At 38.7% G+C, this 27,516-nt stretch overlaps 1 protein-coding gene across 7 annotated transcripts in view; it reads right to left on the bottom strand.

Annotated features, from left to right (window-relative positions):
* Positions 1–13,491: 13,491 nt before the first annotated feature.
* The window catches only part of shisa6.L (shisa family member 6 L homeolog), a 127,142-nt gene continuing 113,117 nt past the window's right edge, over positions 13,492–27,516 (bottom strand). For 5 of the 7 annotated variants that reach the window (XM_041576018.1, XM_018235438.2, XM_041576017.1 and 2 more), the window contains 2 exons: positions 25,713–25,865; positions 13,492–17,181 (listed from right to left, as the gene is read on the bottom strand). In XM_041576018.1, coding sequence (XP_041431952.1) covers positions 16,607–17,181; positions 25,713–25,865 — 728 coding nt within the window. In that variant the 3' untranslated portion in view covers positions 13,492–16,606. The remainder of the gene's footprint in view (positions 17,182–25,712; positions 25,866–27,516) is intronic. The other 2 variants (XM_041576016.1, XM_041576020.1) reach the window with 1 other exon arrangement.

Consider the following 27,516-nt stretch of genomic DNA (forward strand, 5'->3'; position numbering starts at 1 on the left):
ATATCTGTAACCTTGTTATGAGCTAAGGGGGCCCAATCTGAAGGTCAGTTAGGGTGAGATTTGGGGTGAGTGTTTATTTGTGTCCTGGGTACCCCTGAAACTATAGCAGGGTGATTGTTACCCCAATGTTTCTATATATCTGTAACATATAGAGAGAGCCTTTGACCAAAGGTCGGACCTTTCAGCTTTATCTGAAAAAGTCCAAAAAGCATTGCCCTTGTAACTCCCCTGGCCCTTCCTCAGATTAAACTGTAAACCAATATTGAACAAAGCAAATCATCATTAATATGCTGATTATTTGTAGCATTTTGTACTTTCTCCTCAGAGGAGCCTTCCCAGAATCTCTTCCCCCTACTGGGTTCTTCTATTGCAATGTTACTGTTTTCCAAGTGACTCAGATCAGACTGTTAATGTTCCCTCGTTGCCTTTTTGCCAATAGTAAAGAAAAGGTTTCAGTGTAATATTATGGTGACATTTACAAGTATTTGTTCCTACCTTGTACCTGACATTAAATCCCACCATATAAATGAATATGTTGTTACACTGCAGCCTGACCCCAAAGCAATTTCTCTTCTCTCTTTTAGGAAATCCCAGGGAGAGGCAGCTTAATATTGCATATAATTCACAACGCATTTTAAACAAAGCATGGAATGGCCTCATTATACTTTCCTTTGTGATCTCTCTGACAGATATGTACAAAAGAATTCTCAGAAATAAATAAAAAAATCCCCAAAGCGCAGGAGCCTCCATATGGCTAATTCACCACTAAACAATGTGTTCTCTGTTCCAAAATGTATATATATATCTATCCTGTTTTGCTGAAATTTTTTGCTTAGAAAACTTATTTACCTCAGATAAACTTTCCCTTGGCAAATAATCTCTGGGGCATTTCCAGCAGAGAATGGGCAGTAACAGCGGCTAATGTGTCCTGTTTGGAATTTCAAATGTGTCCCGGGCTCATTCCAAACAATTGATTTCCAATAACAATTACATGGACTGTGCCAGGCCCATATATCCTGGGCTAATAAGGTTCCTCGCCCAAGGAGGTTCTGTATGGGTGATGGATTTAATATCTGGGAATAAAGCAATTGCCAATGCCAATAACACAATTAAAAGAAAACTATAGCGTTTTGAACAATTAACAGTTTGGTAACTATGTATTATTTTGGGTTTACAGCCTGGGATGTAGTGACTTCTAATACTTATTTTCTTATAATTTACAGTAGGGGGTTCATTTTTTTAATAATAGATAATCAGAGTAATACTCAGAGTTCCCTGTATAACTCAGCCTGCAGCCTTGTGCCTTTATATGGTCACAGAACTCAGTGACTTCTAATATCCTTATAATTTACAGTAGTACACTATGGGGCCCATTTACTTAGCTCAAGTGAAGGATTAGAAGAAAAAATACTTCGAATTTCGAATGGTCGAATATGGCTACTTCGACCATCGAATAGGCTACTTCAACCTTCGACTTCAAATCGAATGATTCGAAGTAAAAATCGTTCGACTATTCGACCATTCGACCATTCGACAGTCGAAGTACTGTCTCTTTAAAAAATACTTTGACCCCCTACTTCGCCACCTAAAACCTACCGATGCCAATGTTAGCCTATGGGGAAGGTCCCCATAGGCTTCTGAACAATTTTCTGATCGAAGGAAAATCCTTCGATCAATGGATTATAATCCTTCGAATCGTTCGATTCGAAGGATTTAATTGTTCGATCTAACAATTATTCGTTTGATCGTTCGATCATAGGAATAGCGCTAAATCCTTCGACTTTGATATTCGAAGTCGAAGGATTTCAATTCGGCAGTCGAATATCGAGGGTTAATTAACCCTCGATATTCGACCCTATGTAAATCTGCCCCTATGCCTTATAATACATGACTGATACTGTATATCTCAGCCTGCAGCCATGTGCCTTTATATGGTCACAGCCAAGGCTTAAAGGGCTTTGAATAAACTTCAAGCATATTTGCAGCCATAGGAGGGCCTGACACAAGTCTCCGCAGTCCAGACTACTGCTATCCTTCAATAGATTCTCCTCTAACAGGAGTGAGCTAAGCAGTAACGTAACTGGAGGGGGATGGGCCCTGGTGCGGGACGTGCAGCCGGGCCCCCACCCCCCTCCCTACCAGATTATCTGCCCCGAAATTGGCCGATGTGCCCGGTAATTGGTAGTGAACGAGCTGCCGGGGGGCCCTGAGGGGGAGCGGGCTCTGGCCCAATTGCACCCCCTGCTCCCCCAGTAGTTCCGCCACTGGAGCTAAGTCATTTCTGATACACTACAACAGCGCCACTAATCAGTAATGGAATCCAAGCAGCACTAAGTAGAACAAGAGACATTTCCTTCTAAAGATAAATAAAATCTAGAAATGATAAATCCCAAAGATAAACTGTACAAGGTTGGATGTCAGATACTCACATCCAAGTCACTCGCAGACACTTCTGCTTTAGGTTGAACTGCAGTCCTTGTGCAAAAACTGCTACCAAGTTTCTAAGCGATTACTATGCTAATTACGAAGCCCCGACTGGCAGAAGTGCAAGACAATGAGAAATAATTTCCCATTAGACGACTTGCCATTAGTAGCAAGGAAATGAGCGCCAGAATGCTTAGATCTGTAATAGGCCCTAAAATAAAAGAGATCATAATGCTGCATTAATTGGATAATCTGCCCATCTCTGTGGGATAGGAATTTAGTAATTCTTAATTTCTTTCCTTTTTGGAAAGTTAAAGGGCAAGTAAAGTCCAAACTGCTGGGAGGTGTCACTTTCTTAAGACCCCAAACTGCTAACCATTGGATACACCAAAGAATGTCCTTTCATGGGAAAGCAACTCCCCTAGATAATCTTTTTGCAAATATTTGCCCATTGTGCAGGTTTCAGATTAAATTCCCTGTAATTAAAAGAACAAAGTTTAACAGATTGGTGAAAATCTGCAAACATAAAGCAACATCTGGGCTTTAATCCCTGGAATCAAATGTCTGATTGCAGCCCAGCAGCTGCCTTATGCAACTTACTGGCCATATACTTTTTATCCAACATTGGGCCTTTAGTGCTTGGGAAATTGTATCTATTACATGGTAGCTGAGGCTGGATAAAGATACATGGGCATCAAGCACAACTCTAACTCATTACTGGTCCAGAGGAATGCAAAGATAACTACTCATCTGATGATATCTGCAATTCCATTATACCTCCGGGATAGCAAGATATACACTTATACTGTATTGTCTAAAGGAAAAAATGTGGCATCTTCCTCCCATATGTATAAATACAAATATACACAGAAGGAATGATCTGGGCACATAATGGGCATGCGTTACATTGTCACCGGCGGTGAAATTGTTGCTGGCATCAGAATTGTCACCGGTGTTAAAAAAATATTTCGCAGCAGTTTCACGAATTTATTCACCGGCGGCGAAACATGGAAATTCACCGCAAATTCGCGATTGCCAAATAAATTCACCCATCACTAATCTGGATGATCCCAGACAGGTAAAGGGGCTTATCTGTCATGCAGAAAGCTTACTATATATAATGTATATGTCTAATGTATTCACTGGTTTAATAATGGGCACAGCGTGCATAGAGGTGGGAGGTATAGAGGCAAGGTTTGGAGTTATATGAGCGTGCATCCCCCTAATCTCCCAGCTCCACATTCCCTATCCCTTTTTTACATTAACTCTGAGTAAAGTTTGTGATCTACTCCATTTGCAGCTGCATTACATGCCCAGCTTTCTCCACCTGCTTCTACTGAGATGGATTGTTATGAGCAAACTTTGGTGACTGCTGAATTGTGCTTGGTGCAGGGCAATACCGATGTTGTTATTATGGCATCTCTCTGTACAGTCTATGGGGGCTGTTTTTGCTGAATTGTCCCTAGTACAGGGGAATACCTATGTTGTCATAGTTTTATAGTATCTCTCTGTATAGACTGCAAACTTTGGGGGGTTTTTCTGCTGAATTTTTCTTAAAGGGATACTGTCATGGGAAAAAAACATTTTTTTCAAAAGGAATCAGTTAAAAGTGCTGCTCCAGCAGAATTCTGCACTGAAAGCCATTTCTCAAAAGAGCAAACAGATTTTTTTATATTCAATTTTGAAATCTGACATGGGGCTAAACATTTTGTCAATTTCCCAGCTGCCCCATGTCATGTGACTTGTGCCTGCACTTTAGGAGAGAAATGCTTTCTGGCAGGCTGCTGTTTTTCCTTCTCAATGTAACTGAATGTGTCTCAGTGGGACATGGGTTTTTACTATTGAGTGTTGTTCTTAGATCTACCAGGCAGCTGTTATCTTGTGTTAGGGAGCTGCTATTTGGTTACCTTCCCATTGTTCTTTTGTTTGGCTACTGGGGGGGGAAAGGGAGGGGGTGATATCACTCCAACTTGCAGTACAGCAGTAAAGAGTGATTGAAGTTTATCAGAGCATAAGTCACATGACTTGGGGCAGCTGTGAAATTGACAAAATGTCTAGCCCCATGTCCGAATTCAAAATTGATTATAAAAAAATCTCTCTGCTCTTTTGAGAAATGGATTTCAGTGCAGAATTCTGCTGGAGCAGCACTACTAACTGATTCATTTTGAAAAAAAATTTTTTCCCCATGACAGTATCCCTTTAATGCTGCAAGTAATTTAAACACACAAACACTGAGCAATCCTATTAAAGTGAATGTCCCCTTTAACTGCAGTTAAATATGTAATTATAATAATGAAAGAGCACTGCCCGTTTCCATTGGCTTATCCCCACAATAAGCCTTTCCCCTCCTTGACTCTCAACTGCTGTACTAGGCCAGACTTTCACCAGTATAACTAAGGCAATGAATAGATATGGCAAAGCAAGGTGTTAGGAAGTGGAGAATAATTTGCTTATAATGACCTACTTAGCAGCAATCTACGGCAGATGGTTCCGCTCTGCAATCAGCCGAGCCTGCAGGCACTTCAGAGTGTACAAAGTCACTAAAATTGCTCTGATGACACCAGAACCGCAATAACAAACAAACCATTTACCCACTGTTTTCACTAGTTTTTTTTATTTTTGTTATGTTAATATGACTTGGCAGTTACTGGGGGCAATCACAGAGCAAATGGAAATGCTATGTAAGCAGGAGCTATGGGAAAGTGAATTTCGTTGCTTTATAACAAAAGGCATAAAATCAGGGTTGTTATAAGGACACTGGGGGTCATTTATAAAGTTCGCGCAGCGCATATTTTTCGCAAATGGTTGTATTGCGCATGTTTTTTGCTGAGCGCTAATATATTGCACTGCTCTGCCCGTCTTTCCGGTTTTTGCGAATTCGCAGTGTGAATAAATTTTCGCAAATGGCGCGCAAATGAGACAGTAGTTTGCGCGAGTGCACCCAATGTGCGAGGTTGTTGTGCGCGAAAATAGCGTTAAATTCGCAGTTTGCAAAACTGTTTTGCGAATATTTTATCCGCCACCAAAGTTGTGGCGTAATTGAGTCGCAGAGTGTGCGCATAAAGATTCGCAATTTGCGAATTGTGACATATTTATAAAGCCCCTTTAGATATTCGCATTGTGAATAAAAAATTCGCAATTCTGTATGCACCCTCTTATTCAGCTTTATAAATATAACCATGCGCAGGGCAAATATATTCACTTTGCGAACCAATCTGCCCTGCGCGAAGTTTATAAATGACCCCCACTGTCTTCTGAAAACACCAAATACCTTTACAGTAACTCTAAAATTACATAGGGCAGTGATGGTACTAACTATCTGTCTCTGTCTGTCTATCTCGTCTTCAATTCTGGAAAAAGAATTTAAAAATAAAAAGAAGCACTCTAGTATTGCTTTATTGATATGCAGCAACCTGTGCCCAGTACACATCCCAACAACTAAAAAGTTCCCACACCCATAGGCATCTTTAGTGGAGGAGTCAAAGGGCAAAACAGACTCCTTGACGTAATATCTTGCTCTACCATATTCTTCTACTGTCTTCATCACTTCCCCCTGTCTTCTCCTCTTTCTAATGTCTCCATCTATCTCTTCTGTCTCCATTTTGCTCTAGTATTTACATGAAGTCTCCATCTTGTCCTACTATCTTCAGCTTGCTTTACTGTCTCCATCTTGACCTACTACAAGTCTACAGTCTCTATCTTACTGTAGTACCAACATCTTCTCCTACTGTTTCCATTTGCCCTGTTCTCACCATCTGTGGATCCTTAATTGGACCCCAAGACATCTGTGCCTGGCCAAGCTTATTAATGTAGGTGAGCTTTAAAGCACCTTCAGGACAATTGTCCAGAAATATGAATATCAACATCCAAAGCTTATAAGACAGTTGAAGACCATAATCTCTGTTGTGCTCTAATATTTGTCTAATTTTAGAGATATCAGATAACGTGGGATGGACCTTAAGAGAGAAAATGATCACATAAAAAAGATAATCCCTGCTCATTTGCAATTAGTAGTATCAGTAGTATACTGTACATAGACATAATGAGAGATACTTGAAATTGAATTGTTTTGTTTAGGGTTGAGTTACAAAAAGTCTGTGGATCACTAGACCAGTATTTTATTATTATTACTGATTTATAACACCACTGATCCAGGACCTGGTCTGACTGGTATTTTGGAGCACCAGCCAAACACAAGTTTATTTTTTATTCGTAGATAGGCAAACAAAAGGGAAGGGCCGCACTAGCTCACCGCTCTCCCCTCTAATCAGGTGCACAGTCAGACAGTGACCCCACTGTGTATACGACAAGACATTCGACGGCTGAAAAAAGAGGGTTTATTGGAAATCCTGCTGGAATACACCTAACGCGTTTCGGGAGTTATCCCTTAATCATAGGTTCCGAAACGCGTTAGGTGTATTCCAGCAGGATTTCCAATAAACCCTCTTTTTTCAGAAGTGCCGTCTGCCGTCGAATGTCTTGTTTTATTTTTTATTGGATCTGTTGTATATGAACAAAGTCCAACGCTGCTGCATGTCAGGATTGATCACACTCACCATTTGTACCATATACAGAAATGCAACCAAGTTCACTTACCAGCACTAGGAATCCTGACACTGGGAAATAGCGGGTCACCTCCAGGCCACCTGGCACCTCTAAACACTAACATAAAAAGAGAGAGGAAGGGAGCCCATAAAAATAAAAGTATATCAGCACAGTTCCATAGAAGGTATTTCATCTCTAAGGGGTACCACTTGTCATCTGTGATTTCAGACCACTTCCATCAAAGCTGTAACTGTCATCCTGTGTTTTGGATCTTTATTGGGTTATGAATCGTTAAACTGCATTCTATTCTGTGATTACCCTTGTAGCTCAAACTATGGATCAAGACACTCCTTAAGGCAGCCATAGTGTGGCCCTGATAATGCATGGTCTCCTACTAATTGAACCATGGGCTGAATGAATGGATACTATAAGATTGGTCCTACACAGTATGGCCACCATTCTAAGGAAGTTGTTCTGTCCAACAGTCTGAATAGTCAGAACTGCTGATGCAACATAACTGGCAGATATAGTACATGGGCAGATTACATTTTACAACATGTCTGATGTTTTTGACACTTGCAAATTGCATATTGAGAAGCTCTAATATAGATACCTTCTTGTCTGTGTGGGGTTCAACTTCCCTTCTACTATCTCCTGTTCTATGACATAAAACTCTGACATAGGGAAGAAGCACACTATACTTGTAAATTTTATGGATTAATTTAATGAAAAAGTATCCTTAAGATATTCTTTAAGACACAGTTTACTAATCTTGACAAAATGAACACTTGAATTCCATTCTAGCCATGCCCATACATGAAGACCAAACCCAGGCCAATACCCCAAACTCCAGTATGGATTATGAACAAAGTAGGTCTCAGACTGTGGAGCTAGGACAAAAGTAGACCAAGGTGCTCAACCTAATGGCCACGTAGGGTGAGATTTAGAAGTAATGCCAATTTGCTATGTTATATAACCCAGAAAGTTAAATAGGGTGAGTTTTTAGATATTCTTGGAACCATGAAACTAATATTTTTCTATATCTGTGCCTTTGTTTAAAGCTAAATTACGTTCTAAAGAACTTGTATAGTTAGAAAAGTCATGTCAGTGAATACAGGCAACCATTGTAGTTTTAGAGGTTGTATTATTTACAAGTGTACATGGATTTTTGTTCACACTAATTAACTTTCTCACCACGTTTACTATCTCCATGCCTTTTTTTATGAAATAAATGCTTCCTCTGATTATCTATCATATACCTCATTCCAGCTTTAATTTGAGGGCCATCCTCCTCTTCGGAAGAATGTTTCAATGATCTTTCTAGTTTTTTCAACTCTCTCTATAGGTTGAATTATGGTCTGGAGAGGAAAATCAGAAAGATATGTACTATAATTCCTGGTTTCTTTCTTCTGGGTTGAAGGATATCAAATAACTGCAAAAAATGAAAATACCAGTTTTAAAACTGCTTAGATGACAACTTTATACAAGATAATAACCATGTGTACAAGATCAGATTTCACATCAACTTGAAGTCCTCTTCAAGACATTTTCGTATTTCCACTATATACCCATTCAGTAAAATTCTCAAGACTGATAGTGTTAATGACAAAGTCAAACCTAAGAGTAATATCAGAAACTGATTCATTAATGGAAATGTAAACCCTCAAGACGGATGTAAAATTTCTCAGAGCTTCTAAGCACTTTTGCAATTTACTTAAATGTTTTCTTCTGTAGTTTTCAAGATATTTGCACTTTTTACAGTACTCAAAAATAAACAACAATGCCACATGCTGCTCATTTTGGGCAACTAGCTACGGTCAACTGAAAACGAATTCCCTGAAAAAAGCAAAGTCTTGTGATGTTGCTCTTTTTAGAACTGGCCATGGAAACATCATACTCTTCTGTGCATTTTGAAGCCTTTTGTGCGTTATTCTACATACCAACCTACTCTTCTTTTTCCTCTGTGACTTTCTGTATAATTGAATATTTGCACTTCCGTCACTGCTGTTCTATTTCTGAAAATATTTAGAGAAAACAGTGAACCAACAGTTTCTGAGCGATATTTGTTTAGCACTAGGGCCTCCTCAATCAATGTCAAGCACCAGCAGCATATTTGGATGAAGTTATTGGGAACACCTCATCCAGCCATTTCTAAAAGTTTCCTGTCACCAGCAGAACCATTTATGACATCACAGGTGGGTGACAGACGGGCAGCTGTGAGATGCAACACATTGAATCCGACAACATTCTGAGGAGAAGGAGTGGAATGAGCTTTGGTCATTGATTCAGTAGCTTGGGCATGGTTTGACTCCAAACTGCAAAAGCATTAGTCACTTTATATTATATTAATAGATGCCACATTTACCTTTCTTGGCCAGTGCCTTACTGCTAGTCTTAGATAGTGGTTTTCTGACTTTTCTTGTTCAAGCACCCATACAGGACCAACCTGACCTCCACAACTACACTGGTTGCCTATCTTGACTGACGTGCCTTCTACAACTACACTAGTTACCTATCTTGACCACCATGAACTCTACAATTAGATAACCAGTGGATGCATCTATTTCATAAAAAAGGCATGGATATAGTAAACATGGTAAGACTAAGTTAAATAGTTACATAGTTAAATCAGGTTGAAAAAAGACAAAGTCCATCAAGCTCAACCCCTCCAAGTGAAAACCCTGCATCCATACACACTCCCCTCCACACTTCCACATAAATGATATATACCAATATCTATATTAACTATTGAGTTTAGTATCACAATAGCCTTTGATATTATGTCTGTCCAAGAAATCATCCAGGTCACTCTTAAAGGCATTAACTGAATCAGCCATCACAACATCACCCGGCAGTGCATTCCACAACCTCACTGTCCTGACTGTGAAGAACCCCCTACGTTGCTTCAAATGAAAGTTCTTTTCCTCTAGTCTGAAGGGGTGGCTTATGGTACGGTGATCCTCTTTATGGGTAAAAAGGCCCCCTACTATTTGTCTATAATGTTCTCGAATGTACTTGTAAAGTGTAATCATGTCCCCTCGCAAGCGCCTTTTTTCCAGAGAAAACAACCCCAACCTTGACAGTCTACCTCATAATTTAAGTCTTCCATACCTCTAATCATTTTAGTTGCATGTCTCTGCACTCTTTCCAGCTCATTTATATCCCTCTTAAGGACTGGAGTCCAAAACTGCACTACATACTCCAGATGAGGCCTTACCAGGGACCTATAAAGAGGCATAATTATGTTTTCATCCCTTGAGTTAATGCCCTTTTTTATGCAAGACAGAACTATATTTGCTTTAATAGCCACAGAATGACACTGCCCAGAATTAGACAGTGTTATCTACAAAAACCCAGAGATCCTTCTCATTTAAGGAAACTCCCAACACACTGCCATTTAATATATAACTTGCATTAATGTAATTTTTGCCAAAGTGCATAACCTTGCATTTATCAACATTCAACCTCATTTTCCAGTTTGCTGCCCAGTTTCCCAACTTAGACAAATCACTCAAAGTGGCAGCAACCTGCATGGAACCTATAGTTCTGCACAATTTAGTATCATCTGCAAAAATAGAAACAGTACTTTCAATGCCCAACTCCAGGTTATTAATAAACAACTTGTAAAGCAAGGGACCTAGTACAGAGCCCTGAGGTACTCCACTAACAACACTGGTCCAAAAAGAAAATGTTCCATTTACCACCACTCTTTGTAATCTTTTAGCCAGTTCTCTATCCAGGTACAAATATACTATGTTCCAGGTCAACATTCCTTAATTTAACCAGTAACCTTCTGTGTGGCACTGCATCAAAAGCTTTAGCAAAGTGTAAGTAAATCCCATCCACTGTCATCCCAGAATCGAGGTCCCTGCTTACCTTCTCATAAAATAATTAAGTTAGCCTGGCAAGATCTATTACGCATAAAACCATGCTGGCACAAACTCATAGTATTATTATTATTATTAAGTAAAGAGGTTTGGCAATCACAGAGCTAAGCTCGCTAAGTACCCTGGGATGAATACCATCTGGCCCCGGACCTTTGTTTATCTTAACATGTTCTGGTCTCTTTTGAATTTAATTAATGTGAACAAAAAAACAAATGTGAACAAAAATCACTGTACACTTACCACTACTATCTTAACCAACATGACCTTCACAGCCATACTGGTTGACTATCTTGACTAACAAGACTTCTACAAATTCACTAGTAACCTACAGTATCTTGATTGGCATAGCTTCTAAATTCCTCTCCATTTAGATAGTAAGTATTTATGAGTAGGTCCCATCGATGTGCATCTACAAATGTTATTGTCTGCATTATAATGTGTATTATACATATATATATTGTACGTTTTATAATTTTCTTTGTTGTTATCAAATAAGAAAACATTTTTTGTTGAAATCTCTTTATTTTTTTAATCCATAAATATCTGTTACTGACAAAAGTTGAAAAAAATCCTTAAGACTCTAAATCGATACTATCTCCATTTTCTGTATACAGTACATAGAGAATGTGCTTATACAGGTACAGAACTACAAGATTATTATCAGTAAAACAGTCATATACATTTATAATGTTTCTTCTTATGTAGAGGCCAAGTCTATATGCCCTGAAGCCTTTGGCCTGGACATTCGTTGTGATAACAAAAGGATTGAACACCCTTTCAGACAAAGAAATGATGGCCCCAGGGCAAGTAGATAAAGCCACTGACTTTCCAAGGTATCACAAGAGGGGGGATTTCTAAGCACAATGTCACCCCCTCTAACACCACATAGGATTATTGTTATCAAAAAAAGTCTGTTGAGAGTTACAGGTATGCATCAACTTATTTTTTTTATCTTAATATTATTACCATACACACAGAGTCCATAAATTGGGTATAAGCACAGATTAATCAGCTTTTTAGGAAATATTTACCCTGGACTGAAAAAAAACTGCAAAAATTATTTTATACAGATTAAGTAAATTGCTACAAAAGATAATCTAATGTTTCACAGTTTTGTGAGAAGTTACATTTTTTTTTTATTCTTATTTTTTACAAACACACAAGTCGGATCCGATGAGTAAAAACATTTTTATACTGCTTGGAGGGAAGTCTGTAATATAAAAATGGCTTTGTACATTGTGTGGATCGAGACAGCGGAATGTTGATTATGGAAATGAATAAAAATAATTTGTAAACATTAAGGGGCCCATTTACTTAGCTCGAGTGAAGGAATAGAATAAAAAAAAAAACTTCGAATTTCGAATGATTTTTTTGGATACTTTGACCATCGAATTGGCTACTTCGACCTTCGACTACGACTTCAACTTCGAATCGAACGATTCAAACTAAAAACCGTTCGACTATTCGACCATTCCATAGTCGAAGTACTGTCTCTTTAAAAAAAACTTTGAGCCCCTACTTCGCAACCTAAAACCTACCGAGGTGCCATGTTAGCCTATGGAGAAGGTCCCCATAGGCTTTCTATCAATGTTTAGGTCGAAGAAAAATCGTTCGATCGATGGATTAAAATCCTTTGAATGATTCGAAGGATTTAATAATTCGATCAACGACTTTTCCTTCAATTGAACTATTTGCGGTAAATCCTTCGACTTTGATATTCGAAGGATTTACATTCAGCAGTCGAATTTCGAGGGTTAATTAACCCTCGATATTCGACCCTATGTAAATCTGCCCCTTATTGTTTCTACATTCCACTTTTTCTCTATATTCTGTATTGCAGAAGGGTAGATTCCTTTTTTCCAAAGATAAGAGAAGAGTGGCAACTTTTTTCATTTATAGTGATGTTGTGGCAAGTATTTCTCTTACTATGGCCTTCAAGTAAAGCCCAATAGTACACCAAACCACACATATACATACTATCTAAGATGCATAACAGTGATCAGTAGTTCTTGTTCAAAAGAAGTTCTACCTCCTTTCTAGACCTGGCTTTCTGATTTATTAATTCAAGAAAAAATTCAAGAAAAAAAAATTGCTTGTGAGTCATTGTTCCAATAATTCTCAATGAGGCTGTAAAATCTTTTTTTTTACTAAATTTGAAGAAAACCTTAAACAAAAACTTCAGATAAACTCCCCCTGACTTCTTTAGAATCTTGTATGGTTTTAGGTGGCAAATTATTTTCACATTTTTTTAATTTCTTATCATGATAAATCTTTAATAATTGCAAGGAAAAGATCAGAAACAAGTGCATTTTTTGCCACTATCTACTCAAATTGTGGGGAAAAAAATGCAATGCGAAAATGTTAGTATAGAAAATCATTGCAGTGATAGTAAAGGGAGCTGTATTTACTATTGACTTGAATACAGGCAATTAGATTACAGAGCAAAACAAAAAAAAAATTCAGCCAAACATTAAATTTTGACTTTTTGGTTAAGGACCTTATTGGTGATGAGTAACTACTAAAAGAGCACATTTTATGGCATTTAAATCCCTACTCATTTTCAAATTATAATTTTTTAAATTATAATTTTCTTTTTAAACTTAATTGTAAAAAAAATCTTGAACATATTGGTTTTGTTTTTTAAACTACTAGTATATTTTTATTTTAAATTGTGTTAAGTTGTAAAAAAAAAAGTGATTACCATGAAAATCATAGTATTCAATTTATAAATTCCACTTTTTCAAAAAAGCTCATAAAATATCATGAAAGTTGAAAATACACCTCCCTCTGACTTAAAAGCTTGCCAGGTATTTTTAGTATTTTCAAGTTCAGAAAAAACAAAAATGGAAATATTTGAATTTCAATTTTTTGTAAATTTGCCCCTTAATGCCTCCGAGTCACATTTTTCATGTTCTGGTTTCTTTCTTTTTTTTTAAATGACTATGGGTGAAATGTATTAAGAAGACACAAAGCTAAATTTGCAGCTGTTTTCAGTGCATCGTGGGTCCAACAATCTAGATGCACACAATCTTATGATGATTCAAGGGGGCCAAAAAATTATAATTGATCAAAATGAATGGGACATCAATGGCTAAACCACGTAGTGAAAGAACCACCACTATTTTTTTGGAAATAGTGGACTCCATAATGCATTTTTTGTTGTATGACATCAACATGCTGGTCCAAAATCATCCTACTACAAGAAAGACACTCACTTGGTGCTGTCATGGAAGATCACTTCCATGACTTTGGCATAGAATTTTATTTTATCTCAAATTGTATGCCTCCCACAGCAAATACGGGATATTGCCAGCTCTTGTCAAAAAAATTTAGTTAAAAAGTAAAACTCTGTTAGAAAGCTTGGAACATTCCAAAAAACATTACAATTAAAAGTGTACATTTTTAAGTTCTGTCAAATTAAAATTTACATAAACAGCAAGTAGAGGAAAATTATACCAAGATGTAATACTTTTTCATTTCTGAAGTGGATCTCTCTAAATCTGGAATCATCCAAAAACATTTAAAATAGAAGTGTGTAATTAAAAAAAATTCTACCAAAGAATGAATTATATAATCAGCAATAAGAAGATCAGATAGCTCAACTTTATAAACAGGCCCCTAAGCAATTCCACATCCACTGCAAACCCATTAGGTTAGTGGACCTAAAACAATGTTGATGAAAGCAGGTGCTGTTCATTTAGATCTGTGTATCTGATTTAAATTACCTCGCCATTGAATTTTGCTTGAAAAACATTCCCATTTTAGAGGTTACATCGACAATCAATACAACAATAAATATTGAAGCAGAATATTGAACCATTTTATTTTTCTGTATTCATTATTTTAGGATTGAGCTGGATTTTTTTTTAATTTCTGTCTTTTTGTTATTTTTTAAATTTCATTAAGTATTTAATTGATACTTAATAGATGCAATTTTGGAGGATCTTTGAACTCAGCAAAGGCCAAAACACACACACACAATGCAAGTCCATATACCGGATATTAGAAGTGTGGGCTTACACTTACTGAAATAAGCACGGCACAAAACAACACTCACTACAACACATTGAGTAAGATATCAGATGTGTAGATGGACACCTTTCAAGAACAAGAACTGAACAAGACGCTTAATGGATCGCCTCAGAACAGATTGACCTATATTTCCAATACGCAACTGTAGCGCCAGATGACACTAATACCAACCCTTGTCTCTGCATTCTCAGCGAGTAAGCTGTTCAATTAAATTGAGCTCACTATAAATATGACACAAGAGATCTAAAGATGACCCATGGCAACTATGTTCATGGTTGTAAAAAAAGGACCTGATAATCATTATAGTGGCATAGCATTGAACCATAATCTACTGGAAACATTCCAGCCATTGGAATGCCCTGGATAAGTTCTTAACAGACATTACTCATCTGAGAAACAGACTTCCAGTTAAGGAAGAAGACTTTTTGAAAATTCTAACTTCTTTCTTTAGACAGGAATTCACAAATACATGTATTAGTAGTAAGAACTTAGAACATGGATTTATCAAATGTGTATTTGGAGTCAACAAGTCTTAAAGCAACGAAGACGTAAAAAGAATCTATGAGAAACAAAAATAGGTACACGTGATTGAAAAGTATGACATCAGATGCAACTAGCAAAGGTTGGACCATTGCAGAAGCTTGCGGGTAACGAGAAGGTGAAAATTGAGACAACTGCACAACTAGTCCTAGTTCTGCATGGTGAGGACAAAGATTCAGACTTCCAACAGAGGCTTTTGATAGGGTTCTTTGAAAAGCTGCTTTAGGAGTTTCAATGATAGGAAAATATGGTTCAAATGAAAAAAAAAATGAAATCATTGCACTTGGGAAAGGATTGATGTTGTATAGCATGTGCAACATAGTGTTACATTACTTACTCCTTGTTTATATATTGGCAACAAGCTGAGCTGCAACATTGAGAACTCTTTTATTTCCCTACTTAATAATGTCTATTTACAACTCTTTCTTTTCTGTAAAAATAGAATGAAAGTACAAGGAGATGGATAAGTAGTATTGTGCTTATTAAGAAACACACAATAATTATTATTATTATAATAATTCCTACATTAAAGACGATTAATAGGCACTAGTATATTTTCTTTTCTCACTTTGACCCTACTCCAAGTTAAAATAATCTTGATCACAACGTTAAGTGTTCAGGACCTCCACAGGAAATATGATGATAATACAGGATATCCATTGATTAATGCAAGGTGCAGCATAAAAAAAAGAAATGCAAAGAGACATACGTCATCTAAGTTTGGTCATGGTTCGGATGTGGGCTACAGGTTTTGTCCAGCGGCCATCAAGAATTAGAATGTTTTCAGCTAAATATTACTGTTGATGAATGTGAATGTACTTTTTTCTGGGCACTTGTGTATTCCTCTGTAGGAACCTGCAAGGAATGGATTTTTTTTGTTTGTTCTGTAGTCGGTTGGTATTCGGTTCTCAGAGCAACAACAGTCAATGCAGGTAAAGCCCTTCAATGATAAGGGTAAAAAAAAAATCTGACCCTTTTTTTGTCCAAAAAATGACAGGTAAAGACATTATCTTCCAAAACGCCCCTAGGGTTCTCTTTTAGTCATAAAAATACAATAAGGAATGAACATGGAATGACCAATGGGACATAAGAGGTCTTCTTGGCCTACAAGGCCACTGGCATGTGTTTTCCAGGGACTTCTTGAGTCTGTAATATCATTTTAAGTCCGCAATATCCTATCACACAGTCACTTCTGTTTTGCTAGCTGTGCGGTACTGTTGGTGGTGTCCTGGAATATAATGCAGCTGCTCCACTGTGTTGTGTCGTCGGGATGCAAAGGCCTGCCTTTTGGCTGCAGTTTGGTTCACACCCAATGTATTATACAAGTTATTTGAGGCACTGGGATGAGAGTGCATCTTTGTCATCCTATAGCGATCCAGAACAGGAGTAGAGACAAAGATATCAGTTTGGGAGATGGCTCTTGACAGTGACTTTTCTTGAAAATCTGACCTTTTAAGAGTCATAGCCTTGTCTGGTGAAAGCAGAGGATCTTGGGAATGAAGGCGTTCTGCCGACAAAAGCTGCTCATCTGAGAGGATTCGATCATAGGGCATTCCGTATCCTTCTTCAGGCATGGTTCTTTCAGGAGACAAAACCCTGTCCTGAGACATTGCACGCACGGGCCTTCTTGGCCTCTCTCGGTAGTTAGACTGGTCCTGAGTCATCTTAATAACGTTAAGAGGAAGTGTTCCCCTTGCTGCCAAATCGGGAAGATGCCTTCTTCTCATATAATACTCATCAGCCTCTTTATCAGCTGAAAGAAGGAAAAAAGAGAAGTTAAGACATTACATTTCTATAATGACACTGCCTGGAGCATTCTGCAGTGTTAAACAATTCATTATATTCTCCAACAATATTCCTTCTGAACACAACCAACTGAAAAGACACACTCACCTCCTAAAGGCTTGAGTGGTCTACAAAGCATGGAATATTAAACAATATCACAGCAAGATGAGGTGGCTCAAAACAGTTATTTTTACTGACAAGATATAAAGACACAATTGTTGAGACATCTGAAAGCTCATGCCTTTAGAAAAGGATGATGGAAGAAGCTAGGACATACTACATTTAGAACAAGAATTTTTTTTCCTCCTGCTTTCTTGGCTTGTTGACTGTTCCCTGCAATACCTTCTTTAAATGCATTTTGTTTAAAAAATTAAAAACATTTACAAAGCAAAACAAAAACAATGACATCAAAATTCCTCCAATGCTTCTCATTCGTATTCTGTTTCCTGATCTCTTTGATCTTAATAAATACAATTTTCTTCAGGATTTTTCTAATTGTTAGGGCTAATGATTCATTCGGGCAGATTTACTAAAGGGTGAAGTGGCTAACGCTGGCGACATTTCACCAGAAATCCCATCCGCAGCGACATTGCCAATTTACTAACAGGAACAGGCGACAATTTGCTAGAGAACGGGACCATCGCTATTGTTCAGTCACACTCTACCACCAGGCAACTTTTCACTCTTGCAAATGGTCTTACTCCGCAAATTCAGTAAAGTGCAAATTTAATGAACATTACCTCTTTCGCCAGAGTTGACTTCACCACCTCGGGACAAGGCGAACTTCTAAAATGAAGCTAGATTTTCCTTAATCTTATGTCACTTACATCATATCCTGTGAGCCGAAAATGCATTATAGTTGTAGAAACGCTGGCGACATTTCCTTTTTAAAGCGGGATTGCTTACAAAAGTCCTAACTATCAATCTTTTTTGGGTTCACATTTTTCCCCAGATATTTGAGGGGCATGGCACATTCATTTTAGGATGGGCTCATGTGTAGGGCATTAGAAAATCTCTTTTGTCTTTATTAAGGTTCCTTGGACATTTGTAATAAAAAGTGGGCACTTCAAGCATGTACCTGCCCTATTCAAATTGACCAATGCGTAAGAGGACTAATAAAGTTTCGCTAGGCAGAAGCGATTGCTACTGTGATTTCGATTTGAAGCACTCACACTGCCGAACTAACGCTAGCAAAAAAAGTCACCGGCGTTTGGCACCCAGGACGCAACTTTGCATTTTAATGAATTAGCATAGTAGTAACGAATTTATGCCTGGCGAAGTGGTGCGAAGTGTACAAAGTGGTCAATGGCGACAATTCGCCCTTTAGTGAATCTGCCCCATTGTCTTTCCCCAGAATTAATGCATCTCATAGACCATAGATGATACCGAATTACTGACAATATAATAAATACCATCTCCCGATTAAAGCAGAAACTTCTATGAATAATCTTATAGGCTCTCTTTGCATAGTCATTGGCACATATATTATTAATACCCAACATTTTAAGCATACCCTCATATGAATTGGTTTATACACACAACAACCCACCAAAAAGTGCTCCTGACTCTCCTCCACCCAACCCCTGGGAACACTCTATTTACATGGCTTAGGTATTTCATATTTCCCCGTACATTCAATTCAGAACCAAAGACCTCTGGCGGCTATACTGATGCTGCTTCATTTGGCTCTTTTACTGGGCAACTTTTTCCCCCGCCCACCACATCCAAAATATAGAACTCCAACTTCTTTTTCAAGGACTGGTACTGCCATTGCCTATTTCCCTCTCTTTTAACTTGAAGAAAGCCCAGAATGACCTCTTGGCATCTTCCCACCATTGTGTTGGTGAATCATAAAAAAATAATTTTTGACAATGTTTTGTGAAACAAACTCACAAAAGGGTTTTTGTGCCTCATCCTTCAATATTTTCAACCCCAACCTTCACAGGTCCTTACCAATGCCCAGACTTTCTGATCCCCCATATTCAAAGAAAAGGGTCAACTCATCAGAAAAACCCACCTCAATTTCCCTAACCCCTGAAAAAGGAGAACTAGTCTTAAAATAAATCTAGTCAATTCTGCTACAGCGATAGCCACAAAAATAGGTGTGTTTGCCCTTACCTCATTGAGAAAAACACCCTCATATTTATTATACTTGCCAGACATATCCCCTGGCCCTGTCACCTGATTAAAGTTCCCGGCTAGGATCACTGGCATTGAGGTGTGCAAATACTGCCTTATTTGCCTTAGGAGTATTTCCTTCCCGCAACCGATTGGGGCCCATACATATTAATTAACCTAACATCCCCCCCATCTATCTTAATGTCCAGAAATAAACACCTGCCCATTTTAACCTCCACCAACCTCCACCTCAATGTGCCTGTCACTATTAAACAGAATCCCCACACCTCGCCTGTTCCTCTTTTATAGACCAAAATGAGGGCCCTTTGTGCCAGGCTCTCTTTGCATTGTAGATATCATACTTAATAGATAGGCGAGTCTCCTGTATAAAAATGATAGCTACATCTAAAGAAACAAGAAACTCAAAAGCCACCAATAGTGCCTTGGGAGACCTGATGCTTCTTACATTAAGGGTACAGAATGAAATTGGATAACTAATCATCATATTTTAGGGAGTTTTGCTGAGGACTCTTCCCAATAGCTCTTAACTTAAAGCTCTCCTTCTACAAATACAAGGAACTCCTCCTCAAAGGAACCTCCCTCCACAGGGCCTCTCTCCTTCCTCTTTTTCCCCTGCTCTTCCCCAGAAAATTCTTCTGGATTTAGGGTCTGGCCTGCCTCAAGTTCTGGGGATTCTCTCCATTTCCTCCTTCTCTTCCTTGTTTTCTTCTCCTCATTGTCTCCTTCTTCCATCTCTTAACTCTCCCTCTCCCTCCTTAACTCCTCTTTCTCCTCCTCTGCAATCTCCCCCCAACTCTTACACTTACACTCACACACTTTGACTGCACAACAACATTAGCAGGGATATTAGAGGGAAGATTAGAACAAAAATGTTTCCCTCTTCTCATCTGCTCAAACCTCTCCCAGTTCTTATAGATCTCGTCTCATGGCTTTATTATTAGCAAAGTCTTTTTCAATTTCTTCCTCCAGTTCCTCCAACCCCTTATTGTACATAGCAGTCTTTCTTGTTCCCTGCCCTCTTAACTCTCTAGTCACCAATTTTTTGTCAGGTATCGATCAGGCACACTGGCTGCCACCATGCAGAGGCCAATAACTACCACATGGTTCTGGAAGGACTGAGTCAGCAGCTTTTATCAACCTGTTTACGGCCAGATCAACATGGAGGCATGAAAACTTTAGATCTATGTCACCCAACCTGCAAACTTTCAGTTGCTTAAATGACGTTGTTATTGAACAACAGCTGACTGGTTGACCTGTCCTACTTCATATAAAGAAAAGTGGATTGCAAAGAATGCTTCATGCTGGGCCCCACCGAGATAAAAGATGGCACTGATTATAACAAAATTACCACACACCATACTTCACTAAAGGGGTAGAATAGATTATTTTACATGAAGGCAATATTCTTCAACTACATCCAATATAGTTATCCAAATTAAATACTCCTGGCTAAGCAAGAATATTAAATCCCCACAATAATCTAATATGTGCTGGGAAATTTTGGAAACCAGATTCTTAAATGAGATTATAATAAAAGTTGCTCAGTTTGCACCTGATCAAATAGGCCATTAGTATTCACTGGTCAATTTGTTTTACTTGCCGCCTGTTTGTAGATAAGCATTATGTTGCTATGAGTTACTAGACCTGGGACACATTGTATTACATTGCTAGAAGGATTAGTAATACCAACAGTGTAAGACATTTTTCTTTGAATCAGAAGTCCTGTTCAGTTATTAGCTCTGCTGGGTTTAAGCTTTTTTTTGTACCCATTGTCTAAAGAAGCTGCACCCAGTCTACTGTGTTCAGTGGAGAATTAGATATTACATTTTCAGGACATGCCCCAATTAAGGACATCGTGCTTTCTACTGAAATGATGAATTTTCAGAAACACTGATTTATTAAAAATTGAAATATGCATTCCCACGGAAAATTTTCTCCTTCTCTTTTACCCCTCTGATAAACTGAAGACTCCCTCAACAGTAACCTGCCACTCCACATATAACTGCACTGGTAAAGGCTGGAGTGAAGATGTAAACAGAACAGGTGCAGGCAGGAAGGAATAGCGATGCAATGTAGACCTCTTGTGAAATCTACTGTATATAAATTATGCTATTGGTCTGAAAGCATCCTTTCCACTTCCCCAATTCCCACTGCTTCTGCTGCACCAACTTTCTTCTTCCTTTCATCTTTCCCCACTTCCAACTTACTTTTTTGCTTCTGTCCTACCATCATTTTTGCCCATTTACATTAGCTTTCTCCTTGCTCCACTATTTTCCTTCATTGTTCCCTCTATCCTGGCTTCCATCAGTTCTCCTTGTTCTACTACATTCCTTCACTGTTCCCTGTATCCCAGCTTCCATCATTTCTCCTTGTTCCACTACATTCCTTCACGTTTCTCCCTATCTGGTCTTCCATCATTTCTCTTTGTTCCAATACATTCCTTCACTGTTCCCTCTATTGGCGTTTCCATCATTTCTTCTTGTTTCAATACATTCCTTCAATGTTCCTTTTTTCTGAGCTTCCATCATTTCTCCTTGTTCCACTACATTCCTTCACTGTTCTCTCTATCCGAGCTTCCGTCATTTCTCCTTGTTCCACTACATTCCTTCACTTTTCTCTCTATCCGGGCTTCCATCATTTCTCCTTGTTCCAATACATTCCTTCACTGTCCAAACTAGGTATTATTTAGTTACAGGAAAAAATTGCAACTAGCAAACAGTCTGCATTCTTACATATTACAGGTGACTTTAGATCTCCAGCTTGTGGATCATGGAGAAAGGCCATGGAGATCTGAACCCACATAATGTTTATGGGTTATTCTCACTTGCCACAGTGACTCTATGTGCTGTGATTTGCTCAAAAGAACCAGACATTCAGCTCCTTTGTTCTGGCACAAGAGTCTGAACGGCTTGGGAAAAGCAATAATTTGGATGTGTATGAGGCAAAAAGAGAGATTATTTATAGCCTACTCCACCAGCAACACCTGAGTGTGTGCCCGCCACTCTCCTGCTGCCAATACACCCACACTGCTGTGAAGGTTGCAAATTGTATTTGGTGCATTTGAGATTCAAAGACATCAAGCTGTTTTCTGAATCTAATAATAATTTCCTACTCTTTTTAATCTGTTCCGTTTTTCACTTAAAAAAGGGGAAGAGATATAAAAAACAATGTTTGCTGAGAGTATAAATAAAATACTCAGTTGTTTATGACTACTTGTTGAAATTACTAATTCTATGCAATGCTGTTCAATTGTCCTTTAATTTACATTTGTCATTTATTTCTAGATGCCTCTGTCATGCTTAAGGTCTTGGGCTAATGCCCTTATGCCAAACCCTAAAACTAGTCCTGCCCAAGGTCTCAACTAGGTTGTCCGTGAATCAAGCAGAGTCCAATAGCTCCATTAGCAAAGTTCAGTTTGACTTGTTTCACTTGTCCTACTATACCTGTAATCCAAATCATTTGCAAAACTAAACTGCCTCTTTGCTGAGCTCAGGTTATTTTGGGTCTATGGTTTAATTGAAGTAGGGGAACCTTCCTCAAAAGCATTCCTGTTGGAAGTCTCAAGATGATAACCCCAGCATCTCCTATGAGTACCCCTGGACATATGCTCATGGTGTTTATAAGGTGGCTTTACTGTATGTGTCATGGGTTGTGGTCAGAGGTGGGCCAGATTGGCTGGGCATCCTAGGCAACCAAGCTGGCCAGCTTGCCCCCTCCTTCCCATGTAGTTCGTGCGCAGATGTGTGGCGACGCATGTGCGCTCATACGGAACAACGCTGGCACGACCATGCGCTACGACGCTAGTGCGTGCATGAGCAGCGACGACTGTTAGAGGAGTGCAGCCCAGTCTAGGGGTAGTCAGAAGAGGTAGCTGCCCAGTGCCCCCCAATTTTTGCGCCCTAGGCAGCTGCCTCTTCTGCCTACCCTTAGTTCCGGCCCTGATTGTGGTTCTCCACATTAGTGATGTGTCAGCTGGCTCAAAACATGTGGGTCAGTCAGATTTGGGCCGACTTCCACACACAATTGCCAGGACGCGTGCGGTGGGTTCAGGTTTATCTCTTCCTTCCACCCCCCTGCCCGTGACCTTACTGTGCTGCCTTCCACCTCCAGTGAGCACATTTATAGACTTGCTCCTGTGTGACTCTGCCCCTTCCATGAAGTCATAGTGAGTCGGGTGCAAGTCTATAAATACAGGGGTGTGCCGGGTTAGGGTCGGGTGCAGGGAGTGGAGGAGTCAACATTTTGTTGACCCATACATCATTACTCCACATGGCTTAACTACCGCATGCCTACCATTAAATCTGTGGCCATGGCAAGACCAGTTTTCCTTGTTGATTTTTGCTTCCATGGGTATACCACATCCACTGTGAAGCATGAGATTAGTTAACCTATGCATGGTCCTGCAGTGAAACACGTGAAACATATCTGAAAGCTGCTGTGTGTATGTATCATTAGTCACCTTGCACAATTGGCACTCAATGCAGCCAAATCACGGTAAACACAAAGTACTGCTGCTCGTCCCAAATGAATGTAAGGTATGGGAGTGGAGCATTCCTTAATAAATATGTAAGAGGTCTTATCTGCAGCTCACATAGACAGTGATGAATTTAGGGGTCTGATGCAGTCTTGTGTTCCCTGCAGATAGGGTTTCTCATAAGAAAATTATGCAGAATTAAAGGATGTTTTTATTATCTTTCCCTCTAAGCTGAAAGCCTTTTTGGCAATGTCTCCATAGATGAAACTTCTCAATCAAAAAATGATTTTAATAATTAATTAAATACTACATTCCTAAACTGTCTGTCCATTAATGGTTCAGTATTTTGCACTTGACCAGTGATACAGGGCAGAAATCTATTCCATAAATTCCCCCAAATATGAAATAATACTGAGTCTACAACAGTCTAGGGGCAATATAACATCTTAGCCCATGATTTCCTTAGATCGAACAGTACATGTCTATATCGTAAATGTCTTCTAAAAAAAGTTGTAAAATCAAGGAAAATGAAAATCAGGGAAATGCATTATGCATTTGATATTGATTGGACTACAAAAAACAGTGTAAAATGAGCACTTAAAATCAAAGTATGTAAAACTTAAAATCAAGGTATGTCAAATTGAGGTTTCTCTTCAGTTACTTGTTTAAGCCTATGAGTTTTACCTTTGTAATAACAATGTTTTATCTAGGGATGCACCGAATCCAGGATTCAGCCTTTTTAAGCAGGATTCGGATTCGGCCCAATCCTTCTGCCTGGCCGAACCAAATCCGAATCCTAATTTGCATTTGTAAATTAGGGGCGGGAAAGGGAAATCACATGACTTTTTGTCACAAAACTATTCGGCCGAATCTTTTTCAGTATTCGGGGGTTCGGCCGAATCCAAAAAAGTGGATTTGGTGCATCCCTAGTTTAATCTTACAATAAACACAGCCAGTAAACATGCTGAAAGAAGAAGAAGAAATCCATGCCAGATAACTCCTTATGTGATTGTCTAGATAGAAATTATTTATTTTTTCTAATTTTCCAGAGAAAAACCCAGATAGCTCTGAATGACTTTTAAGGGGAAACCATACCTTAATTTTTATTTGATCTTTGTGTTTGTATCATTCTCTATCTGTGTATTCCATCTAGTTTCTGTAGAGTAGTTACTGCAATATAAATGCTATAAAAGCATTGGATTTAAATACAAGAGGATATAACCACATTTAATGTTCTTTAGTTAGAGATGCCTCCCTCAGGGACGTATTTTCTATGTCTTTTTTTTCTTTTAATCCCTCCTGACTGCCCTTGGATAAAGCCAGCAGTGGTACCTGATGTAGGCCCAAAATGTTCCAGGGAATATGAAAGTGAGCACTTTAAACGTCCTGTAAAGGGTTAATCCAAGCCTGATCCTTTTCTGGCGACAGTTCTGTAATTGGCCATAGGTGTTATGCGATCCTAGTTTTTAAAAGGGGAGTCACTATGTAGTTCTGTCTTTCACTGGAGGGGTAAGTGTTGCTGGAGAGCCTAAGGTAAATGTAGGCCTCAGTAGGTATAGCTAGTGTAAGGATAGATTGAGCCAGTGAGATTCAGGCTAAGGACAGTTAGTAGAGCACCCTTGACTGTCACCCACCAGCCTAGGGAATCAAGTGATCATGTTCAGGGATAGAGAGGAGGACCACTGTGAGGGACTGAACACTTGCTAGTTGCAACTAATACACTGCCTGTGCCTCATACCATCAAGGGTGAAATGTTGTGAACTAATTGTTATTTATTTTTACATTAATAACAGAGAACACAGAGAGGCTCAATGTGATGGGAAAACATTGCAAGGAAGGGTCCATCTTTCCCCAAAGCAAATGAAAATGAAATGTGCGCCACCTACTTAATTTCTTCAGAGAAGAATATTTACTTGGATTGGTCTTGACAGCCGATTCGTAGGATGGTGGAAGATGGGAGAGGTTCTGGAATGATCTGGAGAAGGACAGATCATATGGCTCTGTGGCTGAGGTCAGGATGTTGTTCATCCGAGGTTTTTCTGAAAGGAAGGAAGATAAACTGTAGATGAGTGAATTAAGAATTCAGGGGGTTGTTTGTAATTAAATATATTGCACGTAATGTTCTCACTGATCCACCAAGTTGCAGAGTTTTTGTATTTGGGGAGGCTAATTAAATGCATTTTCTACACAGATTCCTTCATGGTATCACAGGGATGAATACATGTGTAATACACAAAAGCCATGAATATCTTGTAAATTATATCCTTATAAACGGTGAGTTCTGATGTCATCAGTTATAAACGGTGAGTAGTGATGTCATTTCTGTCACATGACTCACTAAAACTTGTGTATTATAATAAATAAAGTACCCCCTGTTGCAAAATATGAGGATATTAGAAGTAACCTCGGAGTTTCATGCCCTGTATAAAAACACTCGGCCTTCGGCCTCGTGTTTTTATATGGTCATGAAACTCCTCGGTAACTTATAATATCCTTATATTTTACAAAAGGGGGTTCTTTATTCCCTATATAATACCCCAGCACATGTGGCAGGATACATGGACAGTATGTATGTATAACTATGTGTGTGTATGTATGTACAGTATGTATGTATAACTATATTTATAAATCGCTGTGAATAAGCACAACACTGTACAATCGTACAAAATATAAATGTACACACATGGAGGACAAGTAACAAAATACATACATTACATATGTATAAAGTCAAAGAGCTTAAAGGGATACTATCATGGAAAAACATGTTTTTTCCAAAACACATCAGTTAATAGTGCTGCTCCAGCAGAATTCTGCACTGAAATCCATTCCTCAAAAGAGCAAACAGATTTTTTTATATTCAATTTAGAAATCTGACATGGAGCTGGACATATTGTCAGTTTCCCAGCTGCCCCAGTCATGTGACTTGTGCCTGCACTTTAGGATGGAATTACTTTCTGGCAGGCTATTATTTCTCCTACTTAATGTAACTGAATGTGTCTCAGTGGGACTTGGCATTTACTATTAAGTGCTGTTCTTAGATCTTCCAGGGAGCTGTTATCTTGTGTTAGGAGGCTGTTATCTGGTTACCTTCCCATTGTTCTGTTTTTAGGCTGCTGGGGGAGAGAGGGAGGGGGTGATATCACTCCAACCTGCAGTACAGCAGTAAAGAGTGATTGAAGTTTATCAGAGCGCAGTACAGCAGTAAAGAGTGATTGAAGTTTATCAGAGCACAAGTCACATGACTGGGGGAGCTGGAAAATTGACACTATGTCTAGCACCATGTCAGATTTCAAAACTGAATATAACAAAATCTGTTTGATCTTTTGAAAAATGGATTTCAAATGCAGAATTCTGCTGGAGCAGCACTTTTAACTGATGCGTTTTGAAAAAGGCATGTTTTCCCATGACAGTATCCCTTTAAGTGCCATGTGGCTAGAGAGACAGTAGTAAGAAAACCCCTGCCTGGTAGAACTTACAGTCTAAGTGAATTGACGTTACCAGGTCCATGTATAATACCACTAGAAGACACAACAAGATAAATACAATTCCATGTATAACACCACCAGAAAACACAACAGGATAAATGTAGCTCCACCTCCATGTGTGATACCATGGGACACATGGCAGTATAAATCTAGTGCCAATTGCATATATAATACATCTGAATACATGGCAGGATAAATACAGGGC

The sequence above is a fragment of the Xenopus laevis genome, chromosome 9_10L, assembly GCF_017654675.1.
Source record: "Xenopus laevis strain J_2021 chromosome 9_10L, Xenopus_laevis_v10.1, whole genome shotgun sequence".
In the NCBI taxonomy this organism is placed as follows: domain Eukaryota; kingdom Metazoa; phylum Chordata; class Amphibia; order Anura; family Pipidae; genus Xenopus; species Xenopus laevis.